At 39.0% G+C, this 20,455-nt stretch overlaps 2 protein-coding genes across 2 annotated transcripts in view; both read left to right on the top strand.

Annotated features, from left to right (window-relative positions):
- Positions 1-20,455, top strand: part of LOC105723807 (zinc finger protein 577) — a 330,132-nt gene that overhangs the window by 70,751 nt on the left and 238,926 nt on the right. The window lies entirely within an intron of this gene.
- On the top strand, positions 8,641-9,678 carry LOC110568700 (heterogeneous nuclear ribonucleoprotein A1-like 3). The gene has a single exon (XM_064380763.1). It carries the CDS (start codon positions 8,641-8,643, stop codon positions 9,592-9,594), a length of 954 nt encoding a protein of 317 aa, XP_064236833.1. The 3' UTR covers positions 9,595-9,678.

Below are 20,455 nucleotides of genomic sequence, written 5' to 3' on the forward strand. Positions count from 1 at the left end.
TGGCTCACGCCTGTAATCCCAGCACTTTGGGAGGCCAAGATGGTTGGATCACGAGGTCAAGAGATCGAGACCATCCTGGTCAACATGGTGAAACCCTGTCTCTACTAAAAATACAAAAATTAGCTGGGCATGGTGGCGCACGCCTGTAGTCCCAGCTACTAGGGAGGCTGAGGCAGGAGAATTTCTTGAACCCAGGAGGCAGAGGTTGCGGTGAGCCGAGATCGTGCCATTGCACTCCAGCCTGGGTAATGAGCGAAACTCCGTCTCAAAAAAAAAAAAAAAAAAAAAAAAAAAAAGAACAATAACGGAGTATACCATAGAATAAAATATGAGCAAAACATTCCAATAGAAACTAAACAAAAACCAGGCAATATTCACTAAACAATAAATATGGAGAAAAAGCTCAATGCCCTTAGTAAAATTCAAACAGCATCATTACCTGGTATCACTGTATACCAAGTGGCAATCTATATTTAAAATATCAGGAGGCCAGGCATGGTGGCTCTTGCCTGTAATCCCAGCACTTTGTGAGGCCAAGGCGGGTGAATCACCTGAGGTCCTGAGGTCAGGTATTTGAGACCAGTCTGGCCAACATGGTGAAACCCTGTCTCTACTAAAAATACAAAGAATTAGCTGGGCATGGTGCTGGGCACCTGTAATCCCAGCTACTCGGAAAGCTGAGGCAGAAGAATCGCTAGATTATGGGAAGTAGAGGTTGCAGTGAGCCGGGGTCATGCACCATTGCACTCCAGCCTGGACAACAAGAGCGAAACTCCATCTCAAATAATAATAATAAATGTCAGAAAGTACCAAGTTTTGTCAAGAATGAGGATAATCCAGGAATCTCCTACACTGTAGATGGGTGTTAAAACTGACACAAAAATTTTGGAAAACTGGTAGTATCTACTTAAGCTGAACAATATAAACCTATCTCCCAACAATTTCACTTGTATGAATATACCCCAAATAAATTTCTATATATATCACCAAAGACAAATTCCAGAACTTATATCCCAGCAGTAGTCATAATAGCCTTGAACTGAAGCCCACTCACATGCTGATCAATGGTAGAATGACTCAATTGTTTGACATGCACGCAATGCAATCTTATACAGCAATGAGATTGAATGCCAACAATACATTCACAAAAATCATATGGAATGAAAACGAGGCAAATATAAAAGGAAGTATAAAACAGGCAAAGTGATTTAATCTCTTAAATTTAAAAATAGACATAAACTTCTGTCCCAACAATTCTACTCCTACAAATACACCCAACAGAACTATGCCCCTGGGGGCACTGACTTAGAGGGACACAAGGAACTTCTGAAGGGTGGCCATATTCTATTTTTGAATCTAGATGTTGCATACAAGGCATATTTTGTTTGTGATATTCAACTGAACTATACACATATAATGTGTATGCTCTTAATTTTTTAAAAAGGGAAAAACAGTTGGAAGAAGTAGCTGGGGAAAAGGTTGTTCCTGTGAATATGTGCTACCTGCTGTTTGTGTCTTTATACAATAAAACATATGTAGCCACAGGTGCAGATCATGACCCCAACATGAAACAAAAAGAATAAGAACAATGCTGCATGTCCTGAGTTGTAGTTTTGCCATGAAGTTCAGTAGAACAACATGCTAAATCTTTTTTTTAATTTCTGATGTTTATTTTTCACTTTGTTTGACAACCATCTATATGAGAAAAAAATGATCCTTGTCAGCATTACAGGGTCCAGCAAAGGAAAATAGAAAATACAATATATTTGGGAACTTTTATTTTAAGTTCTACCTATCTGGGGTTCATAGAGATTATCAAGATGTCTGGAGACACTCAAGAGGAAGATAATTCCTGTAAACACACCCTGCCACCTCTATGAGGATAGCAAACAAATTTACATTGAAAATCTTAAAGGAAATCCTTCAGCCTAAAAGCTGCCATTGTCTTGGGGACATATTAAAAGAAAGTGACCAAAACGTGGCTATAATCACATGCTTGAGAATTAAATATATGAATCTCAGCCTGCATTCGGGGCAGTTAAAGAAATTTTAAGAAAATAGTAAGAGAGAAAATGCCCAGGATTCTAATTACACTTTGAGATATGTGGACTATTCCTATTGTCAGATATCTGGAAGTCATTCTGACAGTTCCCATTGCCTGATATCATCAGAGCTAGAGGATCCAGCATGGAGATATGCAGTGTGGGTGGCACTATTCATATCAACAAAATCCCATCTTTTCACTGAGAAATATTGGCTTACACTTCTATTTTGCTAAGAGTCCCTTTTTGGGACTTGAATGTGTATAGTTCAAATAGTACTTGCATTATATGAATCGCTGCTATAATGCTAAACTTATGTTACTTTCTTTGATCTTCCAAACTATATGAGCTGGATACTGGCAATATATTCATTGTCAAGACATGAAGATCGTAGAAACAGAGAGGCTAAGTGATCTGTCTACATTGTCACGCTGAGTACAGGCAGAGTGGAGACATGAACTTGGCTTTGCTGGGCACAAAGACAGTGCCCTAAGCACTGTGCCACACTAACAACCTATGTCAGCTGTGTTTTCAAATAACCTCGATGTATAATTTGTTTTTATGACTTGATATTTCATTTTACATTGTTGGAATTTTATAGTATAATTTTAGCTGTAACAAGTTTCCACTGTGGTATTAAATTTTATTATCTAGGCCAGCATCAAAGAGGAACGAAGCTTCAGAGATCCTAATAAAATACAGTGTACTAATACAACTAATGCTACATGAAACTGCTTGCTGTCCAAATAGAATTTAATGAATGCAAGACTGACTCAATATTAGTTTGGCAGTAAAAAGATTCATTTGCTTTTATTACAAGAAAAAAAATACAGTGGCACCTATCAAATAAATTATTGAGCAATATTATTTTGTCACTAAACTTTGAAACATGAAACATTAATATGTGAAAAAATAGTGTAGAAATTATTACTCATTTCAGGCTAAATGCTTGTCTATTTTTAATAGGTATTAAAAACTATTAGGAATGAGGTGAGATTTGTGAAAGATATAAAAATACAAGAGACTTCCGTAAATGGAGTCTGGAGAATATAAAATATTGTGCAAGTATGAACTGAAATAACAGAAAAATATGTCAACAGCTTGGGATTGATGTTAAAGTATTATCAAACCAGAGGAAAAACACAATATACATTTGGTTTTGACATCCACTAATGTCTATAGTTATAATGTTAGCTTCTCCTTAAAGGTTGCATTCCTAACTTCAAGAAGAAATGCAATCTCACCATAATTATCAGACCACAGACGTTTCCAAAGAAATACAATTACTACATTAAGTAGATCACTAGATTTACATTAAAGTATTTTTTAATTCCAGAAAGAATTTTAGATCATGGTTTCTGCACAGAATTAGCTAATTCCTAGAGTGCTATCCTAATCTTCATTATAAGCATGAAGGCATTATAAACACACCTATAATAATAGTACTAAAAATTTAGTTTGTTCTTCATGTAAGGTAATGTAAACAGCATATTGATTTTATTACTAAATCCCTAAGCACATTTAAAATAGGATATCAGATATCATTGTTGCTTGAATTATTCACTAATGATCATCTTTAGTGAGGGCTTTAAAAATATATATGAAGAGCCATCAGAGATTGGCATATGATCTATGACCTTTCTCTTTTTATTACCTCAGCTCATAGCAAATAAATTATTCTTCCTGCTTGTCTAGTCTTGCCACTGGATCTGTTTCTACCTCAGAAGAATGTATTTACCAGGCATGGTCACCTACTCATAATTCCTTTCCTTACAGACTGCATCTTAAATGAAATAGAAAATACTCACTAGACCTCTTCCCTTTGCCAGGGTGTGGGCTCAGTGTGAAGGTCATGACAGCCAAGACATGCAAGAGGCAACTAGACTCTGAGATAAAGGCTTGTGATTCTGTGACCTCAGCTCCTCCCAGGACTGCAATTATCACTGTGCCTGTAGTGACAATGACAGTGCAGGCTTGGGGAGCTGAGAACATTTCTGAAAACCTTTTTCCCACTTGCTAATTACCAAAACCAATTACAAGTTTCTTATAAGTATCTTGTAAGAGACTGCTGAAGTGTTTGGGAAGTCTAACTTTTATAGGATCCCTAAAGGCACACATGGTCTCATCTGGAAGAAGCTTGAAATATTAACCTCTGATCCATAAGGGACTTGCAGAGAGGTTTGTGTGTCTCACTGGATTCCAGTCTCTTCTGAGTTCCTCTACCCCAAAGTCAACTTAATTCCTAATTTAATATTTAAACTTAATTCTTAAATTTCAGATTTCTACACTGCAACATTTTTAAGGATTCAGCAGATAAACAAAATCAGACAAGGTTCCTGAAAAGAATTTCTCTTTTTTTATTATTATGATACTTTAAGCTCTGGGGTACATGTGCAGGTTTGATACCTAGGTATACACATGCCATGGTGGTTGTAGAAATATAGAAATACCATTTGACCTAGCAATCCCATTACTGGGTATATACCCAAAGGATATAATGATTATAAATCATTCTATTATAAAGACACATGCACATGTATGTTTATTGCGGCACTGTTCACAATGGCAAAGACTTGGAACCAACCCAAATGCCCATCGATGATAGACTGGACAAAGAAAATGTGGCACATATACACCATGGAATACTGTGTAGCCATAAAAAAGGATGAGTTCACATCCTTTGCAGGGACATGGATAAAGCTGGAAACCATAATTCTCAGCAAACTCACACAGAACAGAAAACCAAACATCACATGTTCTCACTCATAAGTGGGTGGTGAACAATGAGAAGGATTTCTAATGAGGTAGAAGTCAAAGCAAAATATGATGTCAGTAATTCACATTAGAAATCACTGGACTCACTTGTATATTAAATTCCAATTAATGTAGAAACTATGCTACAGAAATAATTTAGGAAAATGTACTTTACCAATATTGACCTCCAGCAGTGATAGGAAGTCTAAAGAGAAAATTATCCCCAGAAGAAAGAGAGATGTTCATAATACTCTCTCACAAAAACAAACGCTAGAACCAAATGGTTTAACTGATAGAGTCTATCATATCTTAACTATCACATAAGCCAATCCTACTTCAATTCAACAGCATTGAATGGTTACCAGAATTTTCTACACTTATTTTTGCTAAAAATAATGAGGATGTCTCATTGGTTATGTAATTAATAAAGAAATATAAAATTTAATGGTCAAAATAAGTTATCTGGATTTTGCAACAGATAAATTCACAATTTATGTCCACCATTTGCTCCTTTTGTGTGTGTTTTTAGGCCAACTGAAAAATAAGAGGAAGCACAGTTTATGTAGGACCACCACTTTTTTTTCTGACACCATCTGCCAGTTTGAAAGTTGCCCAAACCACCTTCAGTTTCAGTAATTCTCTATAAGAAAACACAGAACTCACCTGGAGCTGTTGTGTTCACTGTTAATGACAAAATACTTAAAGTTAGGTAAAACTCACATTAATTAATTACACACCAATACTCTTTTGATTTCCAAATGTAACCATTTTCTGTACTTTTGTGTTTATCCACCTTCTGCGTAGTGTCAGTGTACATCTGATACTGCATCTCTAATTGCACACAAATTAAATATATATTCACACCATACATATAGTCTTGTCTTGGTTCAATGGGTTTACATAAATGTGATACTGGACTCGCTGACCCATTAAGTTTATTTCTTCATTCAGTTATCCATGAAGAAGATATTTTCATTCCCTGAAATTCTAGAAATCATTATCTTTTCTGAAACACTACCTGTTCATACATTTAAAGAGTTGAATGTACCCCATCACACACATCACGGAATGTGGATCATTGATAATGTTGATACGTGTACTTGTGGATAATTCCACATGTGGATTTACCCATTTTAGAAGTGCATTTTCCCTTTGTAATTAGTAAGTAGTCACTGCAGTAATACTTTGAGGTATCCTAAAGAATTTTACTTTTGATGATATTGTTCTAGAATCTACTTACAATTTTTTCGTGTGACTCAATCATCAGATGATGATGGTAGGACAGATGTACTAAAGTTCCATTATGTATAAGGGTTTTGGTTGATGATCTGCTGTAAAAAAGGAGATTTCCCTTTTACCCCTTCACATTTTTATTATCCCATAGATTTCAAAGGTTCCTTCTCACTTGCAACGAAATATTGCAATATTGCAAGGAAAGCAATATTTCTATAATTTTGTTGTTGTTCAAGTTATTCCAAATGTGTTCATTGGAAAGTTTCCTAGCTGGGCTATAACTGACCAGTTTTTAAATTTCTTTTGTATTAATGAGTTAAAATACACACAATGTAAATTCACCATTTTAGACAGTACAATTAAGTATACTTAGAACATTCACAATATTGCATAACTATCCCAACTATCTAGTTCTAGAATATTTTTGTCATTCCACAAAGTAACTTCGTACCCATTAAGCAGTCACTTCTAATTTCCTCCCTCCCCACAACCTGGAAATGATTGTGGTTTTTTACTTTTTGAATCAACGATATATTCAAAATTAACCCCATACTCTCTTTTACCTAGGGTGGAGTAAGCCATTTCTCCAAAAAGTCCTGGTTCCATTTATAAGGATTTGTGTGTAGAAATCAAAATATTATGCTGGAAGTTTTTTTCTTTTAAACTTTTATTTTAGGTTCAGGGGTACATGCACAGATTATATAGTTAAAATCATGTCATCGGGGGTTGTTGTACAGATTATTTAATAACCCAGGTACTAAGTCTAGTACCCAATAGTCATTTTTTCTAATCCTCTTCATCCTCCCACCCTCCACCCTCAAGCCCTGTGTCTGTAATTTCTTTCTTTGAGTCCAGGTGTTCTCATTATTTAGCTTCAACTTATAAGTGAGAACACGTGATATTTGGTTATTTGTTTCTGTGTTAGTTTGGTTAGTATAATGGCCTCCAGCTCCATCCATGTCTTTTCAAAGGACATAATCCCATTCTTTTTACGGCTGCATGATGGTCCATGGTGTATATATACCACAACATATTAGAATCTCTGGGGCACAGATAAGGCAGTGTTGGGACAAATTATAACACTAAACACTTACATCACTAACTTAGAAAGATCTTAAATTAACAACCTAACATCACAACTAAAAGAATTAAAGAAGCAAGAGCAAACCAACCTCAAAGTTAGCAGAAGACAAGAAATAATAATAAAAAAAAAACCACAGGTGAACGGAAGGATATTGACACATGAAACACTATTCAAAAGATCAATGAATCCAAGAGTTGCTTTTTTGAAAAAAATTAAAAAGGTACATAGACCTCTATCTAGATTAATAAAGAAAAAAAGAGAGAAAGCCAAATAAACACAATTAGAAGTGACAAAGGGGATTAGAGTCTACTGTGAACACCTCTATGCACACAACTAGAAAATCTAGAACAGATAAATTCCTAGACACATAACCTTCCCAACACTGAACCAAAAAGAAATTGATTCCCCAAGCAGACCAATAATTTCTCTTTATGGAAATAAAGATAGTATCTCCCTTTTGGGCAAATGGTGAAATTGGTTTGCTAGTAGAGTCCTTTAAAAGATTAAATTTCAATAATGAGCTGCAAAATTGAATCAGTAATAAATAGCCTACCAACCAAAAAACGCCCAGGACCAGACATTCACAGCTGAATTCTACTAGATGTACAAAGAAGAGCTGGAAATTTCCGATTCAGAAAAGAACTTCCTATTCAGAAAAAACTGACAAGAAGGGACTCCTCCTCAACTCATTTTATGAGACCGGCATCATCCTGATACAAAAACTTGACAGTTACACAACAAAGAGAGAAAAATTCAAGCCAATATCATTGATGAACATTAGTTTAAAATCCTCAACAAAATACTTGCAAACCAAATCCAGCAGCACATCAAGAAGCTAATGCAGGCTGGGCATGGTGGCTCATGCCTATAATCCCAAGATTTTAGGAGACTGAGAAGGGAGGATCACTTAAGGTCAGGAGTTTGAGACCAGCCTCGCCAACATGATTAAACCCAGTCTCTACTAAAAATAAAAAAATTAGCTGCGTGTGGCGGGACACACCTGTAATGCCAGCTTCTATGGAGGCTGAGGCATGAGACTCATTTGCACCCACAGGCAGAGACTGCCGTGAGCCAAGATCATACCAGTGTACTCCAGCCTGGATGATGGAGTGAGACACTGGCTAAAACAAAAGAGGAAAAAGCTAATCCACCACAATAAAGCAGGCTTAATCCCTGGGATGCTAGGTTGGTTCAGCATATGCAAATCAATAAATGTGATTCATCACATGAGCAGAACTAAAGACAAAAACCACATGATTATCTCAATAGATGCAGAAAAGGCTTTTGATAAAATTCAACACCCTTCATGTTACAACCTCTTAGTAAACTAGGTACTGAAGGAAGATACCTCAAAATAATAAGAGCCATCTGTGATAAACCCACAGCCAACATCATACACACTGAGTGGGCAAAAGCTGGAAGCATCCCCCTTAAAAACCAGCAAAAAATACGTTCGTCAGTTTGCTCCTTTCTGCCCGCGGACGCAGCCGAAGCAGCATCGTTAAAGTCTTTCTTCTCCCTGCGATCATGTCTAAGTCAGAGTCTCCTAAAGAGCCTGAACAGCTGAGGAAGCTCTTCATTGGAGGGTTGAGCTTTGAAACAACCGATGAGAGCCTGAGGAGCCATTGTGAGCAATGGGGAACGCTCACAGACTGTGTGGTAATGAGAGGTCCAAACACCAAGCGATCCAGGGGCTTTGGGTTCGTCACGTATGCCACTGTGGAGGAGGTGGATGCAGCCATGAATGCAAGGCCACACAAAGTGGATGGAAGAGTTGTGGAACCAAAGAGAGCTGTCTCAAGAGAAGATTCTCAGAGACCAGATGCCCATTTAACTGTGAAAAAAATATTCGTTGGTGACATTAAAGAAGACACTGAAGAACTTCACCTAAGAGATTATTTTGAACAGTATGGAAAAATTGAAGTGATTGAAATCATGACTGACAGAGGCAGTGGCAAGAAAAGGGGCTTTGCCTTTGTAACCTTTGACGACCATGACTCTGTGGATAAGATTGTCATTCAGAAATGCCATACTGTGAATGGCCACAACTGTGAAGTTAGTAAAGCCCTGTCAAAGCAAGAGATGGCGAGTGCTTCATCCAGCCAGAGAGGTCCAAGTGGTTCTGGAAACTTCGGTCGTGGTCGTGGAGGTGGTTTCGGTGGGAATGACAACTTCGGTTGTGGAGGAAACTTCAGTGGTTGTGGTGGCTTTGGTGGCAGCCGTGGTGGTGGTGGATATGGTGGCAGTGGGGATGGCTATAATGGATTTGGTAATGATGGAGGCAATTTTGGAGGTGGTGGAAACTACAATGATTTTGGCAGTTACAAAAATCAGTCTTCAAATTTTGGACCCATGAAGGGAGGAGGCAGAAGCTCTGGCCCCTATGGTGGTGGCGGCCAATACTTTGCCAAACCACGAAACCAAGGTGGCTATGGCGGTTCCAGTAGCAGCAGTAGCTATGGCAGTGGCAGAAGATTTTAATTAGGAAACAAAGCTTAGCAGGAGAGGAGAGCCAGAGAAGTGACAGGGAAGCTACAGGTTACAACAGATTTGTGAACTCAGCCAAGCACAGTGGTGGCAGGGCCTAGCTGCTACAAAGAAGACATGATTTAGACAAATACTCATGTGTATGGGCAAAAAACTCGAGGACTGTATTTGTGACTAATTGTATAACAGGTTATTTTAGTTTCTGTTCTGTGGAAAGTGTAAAGCATTCCAACGAAGGGTTTTAATGTAGATTTTTTTCTTTTTCTTTTTTTTTTGCACCCATGCTGTTGATTGCTAAATGTAATAGTCTGATCGTGACGCTGAATAAACGTCTTTTTTTTTAATGTGCTGTGTAAAGTTAGTCTACTCTGAAGCCATCTTGGTAAATTTTCCCAACAGTGTGAAGTTAGAATTCCTTCAGGGTGATGCCAGGTTCTATTTGGAATTTATATACAACCTGCTTGGGTGAAGAAGCCATTGTCTTCAGAAACCTTGGTGTAGTTGAACTAATAGTTACTGTTGTGACCTGAACAGTAACTATTAGTTAGTTACTATTCCCCTAACTATTAGTTAGTTAACTATTTTAATCAGATAATCCCTGATTAAAAGGGATTATCCAAGCAAAATCATGGAATTATTGGTTATAAAGATGATTGTTGGCACATCCTATGCAATATATCTAAATTGAATAATGGTACCAGATAAAATTATAGATGGGAATGAAGCTTGTGTATCATCCATTATCATGTGTAATCAATAAACGATTTAACTCTCTCAGAAAAAAAAAAAAAAAAAAAACCAGCACAAGATAAGGATGCCCTGTCTCACCACTCCTATTCAACATAGTATTAGAGGTTCTGGCCACAGCAATCAGGTAAAAGAAAGAAATAAAGCATGTCTAAATTGAAAGAGAGGAAGTCAAACTATTCTTATTTGCAGAACACAGTTGTATATCTAGAAAACCTCATAGTCTCCACCCAAAAGCTCCTGGAGCTGATAAAACAACCTGAGTATATTTTCATCAAAACCAATGTATAAACATTACTAGCATTCCTATACTCCAAATATAGCCAAACTGAGCACCAAATCAGAAAGGCAATCCCATTCACAACTGCCACAAATAGAATAAAACACCTAGAAATCCAGCTAACCAAGGAAGTGAACCATCTCTACAATGAGAATTACACAACACTGCTCAAAGGAATTAGAGATGACTCAAACAAATACAAAAGCATTCCACTCTCATGGATACGAAAAATCAATATTGTAAAAATGGCCAAACTGCCTGAAGCAATTTACAGATTCAATGCTATTTCTATCAAACTACCAATGATATTCTTCACAGAACTAGACAAAACTATTTTAAAGGTCATAAGAAACAAAACAAAAAAGCCCTAATAGCCAAGGTAATTCTAAGCAAAATGATCAAGGCAGGAGGCCTCACATTACCTGAATTCAAACTACACTACAGGGCTACAGTTCCCACTGAAACAACCTTCCAAAGTAACACATCTTGGTACCACAGAAACAGGACAACTGGAAGCTCGGCACTTGCTACTTTTCCTGGACTCTGCTCTATAAACTTCTCCTCTTGGCTGTTTTTAATCTGTATCCTTTCCAGGCAATAAACTGTAATATAGAGTACAAATGCTCTCAGAAAATTATATGTGTTCTTCTATAAAATTAGTGAAAGTGAGAGTGGATTTGGGGATCTCCAAACTTGCAGACAGTATCAGAAGTAGCAGGGATCTTGTGAAAATTGTGTTCCCTCTAACTTTGCAGGTGGCTTACAAACCCTCACATGGGGAATGAATGGTGGACTTAAAGTGTGGGTTTGTCTGTTGCAAAATCTAAGGAATTGATTTTTACCATTAAATTTTACATTTCTTCGTTAATTACATAATGAGTTGGTGGTCCTTATTTTTCTTGGGAGAAATATTTGAAATTATTCTGGTGGCGCGTGCCTGTAATCCCAGCTACTCAGGAGGCTGAGATAGGAGAATTGCCTGAGCCCAGGAGGTGGAGGTTGCTTTGAGCTGAAATCGCGCCATTGCACTCCAGCCTGGGTAACAAGAGCGAAACTCCGTCCCAAAAAAAAAAAAAAAAAAAAAAAAAGAAATTATTCTGGTAACCATTCAATGCTGTTGAATTGACAAGGTAGTATTGGCTTATGCGACAGTTAAAAAACAAATAGAATCTGAGGCCAGGCGCAGTGGCTCACACCTGTAATCCTAGCACTTTGGGAGGCTGAGCTGGTGGATCATGAGGTCAGGAGTTTGAGAATAGCCTGGCCAACACAGTGAAACCCCATCTCCACTAAAAATTAGCCAGGTGTGCTGGCAGACATCTGTAATCCCAGCTACTCAGGAGGCTGAGGGAGGAGAATAGCTTGAACCCAGAAAGCAGAGGTTGCAGTGAGCTGAGATTGTGCCACTGCACTTCAACCTGGGCGACAGTGTAAGACTTTGTCTCAACAACAAAAAAGAAGAGGAATCTGCTAGTTAAACCTTGTGATAATAGTCCTTTCATTTGTAGAAGAAGTTATAAACTTCTCTTTCTTCTAGGGTTAGTGTTCTGTTTAAACTTCCTATCACTTCTGGGGCCGATATTGGTAAAGTATATTTTCCTAGAATATTTCCATATTATCATCGAATTAATTTTGATCTAATTGTACAAATGAGTCCAAAGATTCCTAATGTGAATTATTAACACTATAGTCTTACTTTTACCTCACTAGACATCCTTCTCAGGAACTTTGATTCTGTTGATCTTAGAATACTTTAGAATGGTACAGCTTAGGGTTCTGAAAATTAAGAATTATTTTGAACAGCAAAATCATTGGCAACAAAAGCCAAAATAGACAAATGGGATCTGATTAAACTCCAGAGTTTCTGCACAGCAAAAGAAACCATCATTAGAGTGAACCAGCAACCAACAGAATGGGAAAAAATTTTTGCAATCTACGCATCTGACAAAGGACTAATATCCAGAATCTACAAAGAACTAAAACAGATTTACAAGAAAAAAACAAACATACCCATTCAAAAGTGGGCAAAGGATATGAACAGACTCTTTTCAAAAGAAGATATATATGAGGCCAACAAACATGAAAAAATGCTCATCATCACTGGTCATTAGAGAAATGCAAATCAAAACCACATTGAGATACCATCTCACACTAGTTAGAATGGCGATCATGAAAATATCTGGAGACAACAGATGCTGGAGAGGATGTGGAGAGAAAGGAACACTTTTACACTGTTGGTGGGAGTGTAAATTAGTTCAACTATTGTGTAAGACAGTGTGGCGATTCCTCAAGGATCTAGAAATAGAAATTCAGTTCGACCCAGTAATCCCATTACTGGGTATATATCCAAAGGATTATATATCGTTCTATTATAAAGACACATGCACACATATGTTCACTGCGGCACTGTTTACAACAGCAAAGACCTGGAACCAACCCAAATGCCCATCGATGACAGAATGGACAGGGAAAATGTGGCACATATACACCATGGAATACTATGCAGCCATAAAAAACGATGAGTTCGTGTCCTTTGTAGGGACATGGATGAACCTGAAAACCACCATTCTCAGCAAACCGACACAAGAACAGAAAATCAAACACCACATGTTCTCACTCATAGGCAAGTGTGGAACAATGAGAACACATGGACACAGGGAGGGGAGCATCACACACTGGGGTCTGTTGTGGGGGACAAGGGGAGGGACAGTGTGGGGTAGGGAGTTGGGGAGGGATAACATGGGGAGAAATGCCAGATATAGGTGATGGGGATGGAGGCAGCAAACCACATTGCCGTGTATGTACCTATGCAACCATCCTGCATGTTCTTCACATGTACCCCAGAACCTAAAGTGCAATACAATATTAAAAAATAAAAAGAAAGAAAGAAAGAAAGAAACTCGAAGAAGAAAAAAAAAGAATTATTTTGATTTTGCGGGAGAAGAACTAGGGAGGCCCAGAATTCACTGGGACACACAGGCCTCTCTGAAAGTCCCTCATGGATCAGAGGTCAATATTTTCTGCTCCTTCCACATGAGACTGTGTGTGTGTGCCTTTAGGGATCATGAAAAAGTAAGAGCCTCTCCCAAACACTTCAGTGGTCTCTCTGAAGATACTCACAAGAAACTTTTAATTGATATTGGTAATTAGCAACTGGGAAAAGGGATTTCAGAGATGTTCTCAGCTCCCCAAGCCTGCACTGTCATGGCCACTCTAGGTGAAATGATAATTGCAGTTCTGAGGGGAGGGGAGGTCCCAGAATCACTAACCTTTATCTGACGCTCTGGCTGCCTCTCTCCCTCATGCACTGGCTGTCATGACTGAGCTCATCACCCTGGAGTCCAGTATTTTCCATCTTAGTCTGAGAAGCAAAGCCTGTAAGGAAAAGAAGCCTTTTTGTATCTGGAAAGGGATTCTTCTGGGGTAGAAACACATTCAGTGGCAGAGCTAGTCAAGTAGACAAATAATTCCTCATCTATGTACCGAGTTAATTTTTTTAAAAAAAGGTACTATACCTTTGCCAATCCCTGTTGGCTACTTTTAATAAAACCCTCACTGAGGATGATTCTTGGTCAATAATTCAAGTGAACATAAAATCTGACATCTGATTTTTAACATGCTGAAGGATTGTAGTAATAAAATAGTTCTGCTGTTCACATTCTCACAAATCAAACACTAAATTTCCAGTATTGTTATTGTAGGTATGTTTATAAACTCATATGCTTATAATAAAGATTAAAATAGAACTAGAAGAATTACTGAATCTTGTGCAGAAATCATAATCTGAATTTGTTCTGGTATTAAAAATGTATTTTTTTTTTTTTGAGACAGTCTTGCTCTGTCACCAGGCTGGAGTGCAGTGGCACAATCTCGGCTCACTGCAACCTCCGCCTCCTGGGTTCAAGCGATTCTTCCGCCTCAGCCTCCCGAGTAGCTGGGACTACAGGCGCACGCCACCATGCCCGGCTAATTTTGGTATTTTTAGTAGAGACAGGTTTCACCATGTTGGCCAGGATGGTCTCAATCTCTTAACCTCATGATCCGCCCACCTCAGCCTCCCAAAGTGCTGGGATTACAGGCGTGAGCCACCGTACCCGGCCAAAAATGTATATTTTTATGTAAATCTAGGTTTGTGATCCAGTTAATAGAGATAGTACTTGTGTCTTTACTAAAAAACCTGTGGTCTGATGATTATGGTGACACTGCATTTCCTCCTGAAGTAGGAACACATTTAACAGAAAGTAACATTCTTTTGTTATAGCTTTTGGACAACAGTTCTCAGGGTCAAATATATCTTTGTTATTTCCTAAGTTTAGTAATATTCTAACATCAATACCAAGATCATAATGCATGTTTCTGTTGCTTGAATTTATATATTGTACAAGATTTCATATTCCCCAGACTCTACTTACATTAATTTCTGGTATGTTAATATCTTCAAAAATCTCACATCATTACTAATACTTGTATATAACCTAGGTATTAGTGCTATATAAGCATTTAGCCTGAAATTAGTAATAACATTCAAATCTGGGAAGCCTCTTAATAAAATAAAAAATTAGCACATTTTTCTCAGAATATTGGATTTTGATTAAAACGTAGCCCACATTGCATGTTCCCATACAGGATCCTCTGGCTCTAACAATATCAGTCAGTGGGAACTGGCAGAAGGACCTCCAGATATTTGGCAATAGGAAAGATCCACATATCTCAGATGAGAGGTAGAATCCTGGGAACTGCAAATAGGCTTCCCTCCCGTACTGGGAAGTACAGATGATGTCTCCCTCTGGAGCAACAGGTATGGAAGTTTGGCTTACAGTTCTTTATAAGATTGGGTCTTCCTATGCTCAGAGTTACTCATGAATGATGCAAAATCACTGCATGTGTAGCATCTGCCCGGGCCTCTCTTCACCAGTGGGCCAGATGAGAAGGGAAACATTCACAATCCGGATGTTCACACTGCCCGCTGTGCCATGAGTAATACTGTCTTTTGTTCTTCATCTAGGAATGTTGTATCTTCTGCCCGGATCTATAACAAAGTTGTCTGCTAATCTCAGACTTTCACAGTTTCTGAAAGTAGCCGGGGCATGTGTGGCTATGTATATGAGGCTAAAAGAAATTAAAAAAAAAAAAAAAAAAGTAGCCATAGTTGGGACTTAAAGCAGGGAGATTTCTAGCTATCCAAAGTTGTATTTATTATTCTCTAAATCACAATATATTTAGGTGCTCACATTAAGATGTATACTTAGGAGAGTTAATAGATCTGTATTCAAATGGAGAAGCATGTAAGTTGTTGGGGCAGGTAGGGACACGGAGAGATCAGAACAAGAGCAGTTGGTGGAGCACTGCATAGGTGGGAGAGGAAGACACACCAGGCCTTAAGGCAGGGCATCCTGGAGGGGCTTTGGGGAAAAAACAATTATTATGAGAAGATATTAACTCTTTATGCTACAATGCTTTGGTATCTCTGCCCCTGCCTGTCACTCATACAATATCTTTGAAAAGGGCCACTGGGATTAGTGAGGTTTTTCTGTGAAAGTGGATTCTCTGAAAAAAATTTGAGGGGGCTTGAGTTTTATGTCTGTACTTAAATAAGGCAAAGTCTCATTTTATGGAAAAGGCTGAGTTGAAAACACAGGAGACCTGATAAGGTAAACTCTTTGGAATTAGCACAAATTCCTGGGGAAATGGTAGAATTTCAAGGGTAGGGAAGTAGTGTAGTAAAAGTCAAGATCTTCAATAGATAACACTTATCCCGGGAGATACTGGAGTTACATGTGAAATATAATTATCCCAAATAGAATCTTTAACAAGATGAGACAATGAGGAAATAAAAATAGGGCCCAGAGAAGAAGAGAGAAATTGAGTTGACCCTGCAGGGTGTGAATCTACTAGATTGGACAGTGTTGGGCAAAATAATAACTTTTGTACTGAGTTGATCTAGTTTTTAGGCCCTGCATAGAGGTCAATTAGTGCAGCCAATTAAGTCCAATTCCCCAGCTACAAATGAATCTTGTGGCATTTTAGGTAGCCTTGAAAAGCAACCCTCTTGCAACTACAGTTAACTGTGAAAATCTGCATCCTAGCAGCCACTGGAGGGGTAGGAATTGCTCTGGCACAGATCAAAGTTGCCATTCCCAAAGAACTTTTATGACTTAACCCATCTAGCAGCTTGCTGAATAGCTCTATTCTCATCGTTTTTCTCTATTTGACCTCACTCAGGGGTTGATCTGTGTGAACATTCCCACCTATAAGGCATTTGTCAAAAACAATCAGTGGCAATTGTTTAACACTGGCATGTTTAAGGGAGTGATAGTGTAGGGCTCTGTGATAGATGGGAATAAGAAGAGGGCACAGGGGAAAGGAGGCATAGTATAACATGATGGTTCAGAGAGCCTGAAGGGTGGGGTATAGAGAGTGCAGGGGAAAAGAGAAGGCAGACAGATAAAAGACAAAAGGGTGTTAAATGTTGCTTAGGAGTTACAAAGTGCAATCCCAGGTTTAAGATTACAAAGAGTAAGGGTGTGGCAGTATTCAAGTCTCAGTGAATAAAAGAATGCAAAGTGTTTTAGGAAGAAAGGGGATTATGTGCAGTTAGCGGCCAGAAGTGGGTAAAACGCCAGTTCTAGGGATGGAATGAAAGTTAGATATGAGGGAAAGGGAACACAGATGAAGTAGGCAGACCTTGCTGATAGTAATAATGGGCCAAGGCAGACAGAGTATGGGTGAAGGAGACAGAGGATAGGGGAGATGATAAGCATGGGTAGAGTGATGGTTAATTTTGTGCGTCAACTTGACTGAGTTAACATATACCCAAACAGCCAGTAAAGCATTATTTCTGAGCATGTCTGTGAGGGTGTTTCTAAAAGAGACTGACATTTGAATCAGTAGACTGAGTAAGGAAGATCCATCCACATACAATGTTGATGGACACCATCAAGTTGGTTGAGGGCCCAGATAGAAAAAAAAAAGGCAGAGGAAAGACAAATTTGTTCACTGTCTTTCCTGGATCTGGGACACCCACGTTCTCCTGCCTTTGGACATCAGAACTCCAGGTTCAGCCTTCAGACTCTGGGATTTGTACACATGTTCCCCTCCACCCCTGCCCCCATCCCAGGTTGTCAGGCCTTCAGACTTGTGCTGAACTATGCCACTGGCTTCCTTTGTTCTTTAGGTTGGAAATGGCACAATTGGGGATGACTTGGCCTCCATAATCACATAAATCAATTCCTATAACACGATTGGAACCATTTTAAGGACATTTTCTCCCTTAATTCTTTCATAAAAGAAACTATCACAAGGGGCAACCTATGGTAATTGTTTTGTGGACATATTGACAACTTTTTAAATACTTTTTTTTATTGTTCACTGGTCTCATAATATACACAGAGCTCCAACTCATGGTTATGTTATGTTACATGGCAAAAGGGACCTTGTAGTTGTAATTAAGCTCACTAATCAGCTGACTTTAGAATCAGGAGATTATCCTACATTATCTGAGCATTTCATAACAGGAGGAACCTGAAAGATACAGGAGTAGAAGTCAGAGATTTGAAACATGAATTTGACATACTATTGCTGGCTTTAAAGATGGGAGAGGGAACCCAAGGAAACCACATAAAGGAAATGAATCTGCCAACACTTAAATGATTCTAGAGGTGAATTCTTGGCCAGAATTTCAACAGAGGCCAGGCCAGGCCAGGCCAGTTGAGATAGCACAAACACAGGACTTAACCAAGCCCACCAGACTTCTGATCTAAGAACCATGAGAAAACAAATGGGTGTGTGTTAATCTTCTAAATTTGTGGTAATTTGTTTTGTTATTAATACAAAACTATTACACATAAGAACAAATTTAACAGTATGATGTTAAAACATAAAGTAAAAGTCTTTTAGGCATATCCTTCTTCTAATGCAATTTTAAAATATATCTAAAATTTATCTGAAAGTACACTACATATACACACACACACACACACACACACACACATTTGCCCCACAAGTATATTCTGTTATTGGATCAAGAGTCACATACATAGTTTCATATTGGGCATAGTGCCCACTAAACTTGCTTTATTCAATCATTGACCTATGAAAAAGACATTTTATACTTAATTCCCTGAAGCACTCCATCATATTCCATGATTATCAACGGGTTATCTCCACAGAAACACTTCCTGTTTATACATTTGTAGACATGAGTATGTGTCTGTATTCTGCTATCACACACATTAGCAAATGTGGATCACTGATCAAACTAATGTGTGCATGTGTAGATTATTTAAGTTTTCTGAGACACAGGATTGTTGTACCATCATGGCTACACATTCTTACTATAGGTGAATGATGGCTAAATTGTACTTGTGAGTGGCCAGAAAATATAATATCCCACCAACTGTGCCTGTGGGTGTTACTTTATTCAGTTCCCAATAATCCACTGTCATCTGCCAAGTCCCACCAGGCTTTCTCACTGGCCAAACTGGAGAATTGTAGGGGCTATAGGTGCCAAGCATGCACTATCTGCACCTCCTCTAACTTCTTAATAGTCTCAGTTATCTCCATATGCCCCCCACCTGGCAAATGGTATTGATGACTGGAAGTAACTGTCGGGGTTGTGGCAGAACTTGGGGCTGGCAATGTGTATGTCCATGCAGTACCAGCTTTACTACATGAACTCGAAGTCTGAATTTTCCAGCCATGGTATGTAAGTCCAGACCATGTAAAATGTCCACTCCCAGAATATATGGAGGTTTGAGAGAGACAGAGTGTATAGGCAAGGAGCCAAGTGGCCAATGCCAAGATGCAAAGATACCAGGTTTCACTTGCACTGACTGGCCTCCATAACCATCAATAAATGCAGCTTTGCCTGGAAATTTATCTGGACTCCCATAAACAAGACTGCAGTCTGCACTAGTATCTACCAGCCCTAGGACCTGCTGTTTATTAGTGGTGGACCAGTGGATTGCTATAGCTCACATACAGCTTCCGGTCATTCAGTTCCTCCTCAAGGTGGGCACCTTGGCCAGTTCCCTAATCACACAAGAAAGGCTCCATGTCTCCACCTGTTTGCAAATGGTCCTTGAGCTGCAGTGTCCAGGTAGAATCAGGTTCAACAGCATTGTCTTGCTCTTACATGGGCATTTTCTGGAATTGCTGCTCCAGGGACAACTGCCCCCACAGAGCCTGGCAACTAAAATGTTGGGTGAACAACACCCAAGAGCATTTTCTCCCCTCTTTTTGAGATAATAAGCACAGTATGTGGCCCCAGCAAGCCTGGCAGGAGAGGCTGCCTACTGGTACTCTAAGAATTAAAGAAAGAGGAGAGAAACACCAAGGGTGGCTCGAGAGTCAACAGGGTTATTTCAAACCTGGGAGGGACTTTTGCCTCCACAGAGCCAACAGCATTCCATTGGGTTGCCAGTCAATTTCCTCTTGAGCAACACCAGCTGTAATTAAAGCAATCTACATTTGCATACAGGTCATCGGCTGGGGCCCCTTTTTATCGCGTGGGGTGGTTATCTGCAGAGGGAGCACCTTCTCCTTTTTTACGGCATGGATTCCCCGGTACTGCCGATGGCCTTCTGCCTCCCCGAGGGCTGCCATAGCGGTAGTCACTTCATGTATGTGGCACCCCACATAGCGGGGAGAATAGCAGCTAGAGAGCCAAAAGTGTTCAGGGCTCAAGGTCCCTCATGTGGGAGATAAAGCATTTATCTGGCCTCTGGGTATTCAGATGAAACACAGCCTGCCACATACTCATCTCCTGGAGTATCTGCACCAAATCAGTATATGACTGCCATTTACTCATGGTTTCTGGTATCTCTCTGG

This window comes from Aotus nancymaae, unplaced genomic scaffold (assembly GCF_030222135.1).
Source record: "Aotus nancymaae isolate 86718 unplaced genomic scaffold, 86718_ANA_hifiasm-v0.15.2.pri h1tg000028l, whole genome shotgun sequence".
Taxonomy (NCBI): domain Eukaryota; kingdom Metazoa; phylum Chordata; class Mammalia; order Primates; family Aotidae; genus Aotus; species Aotus nancymaae.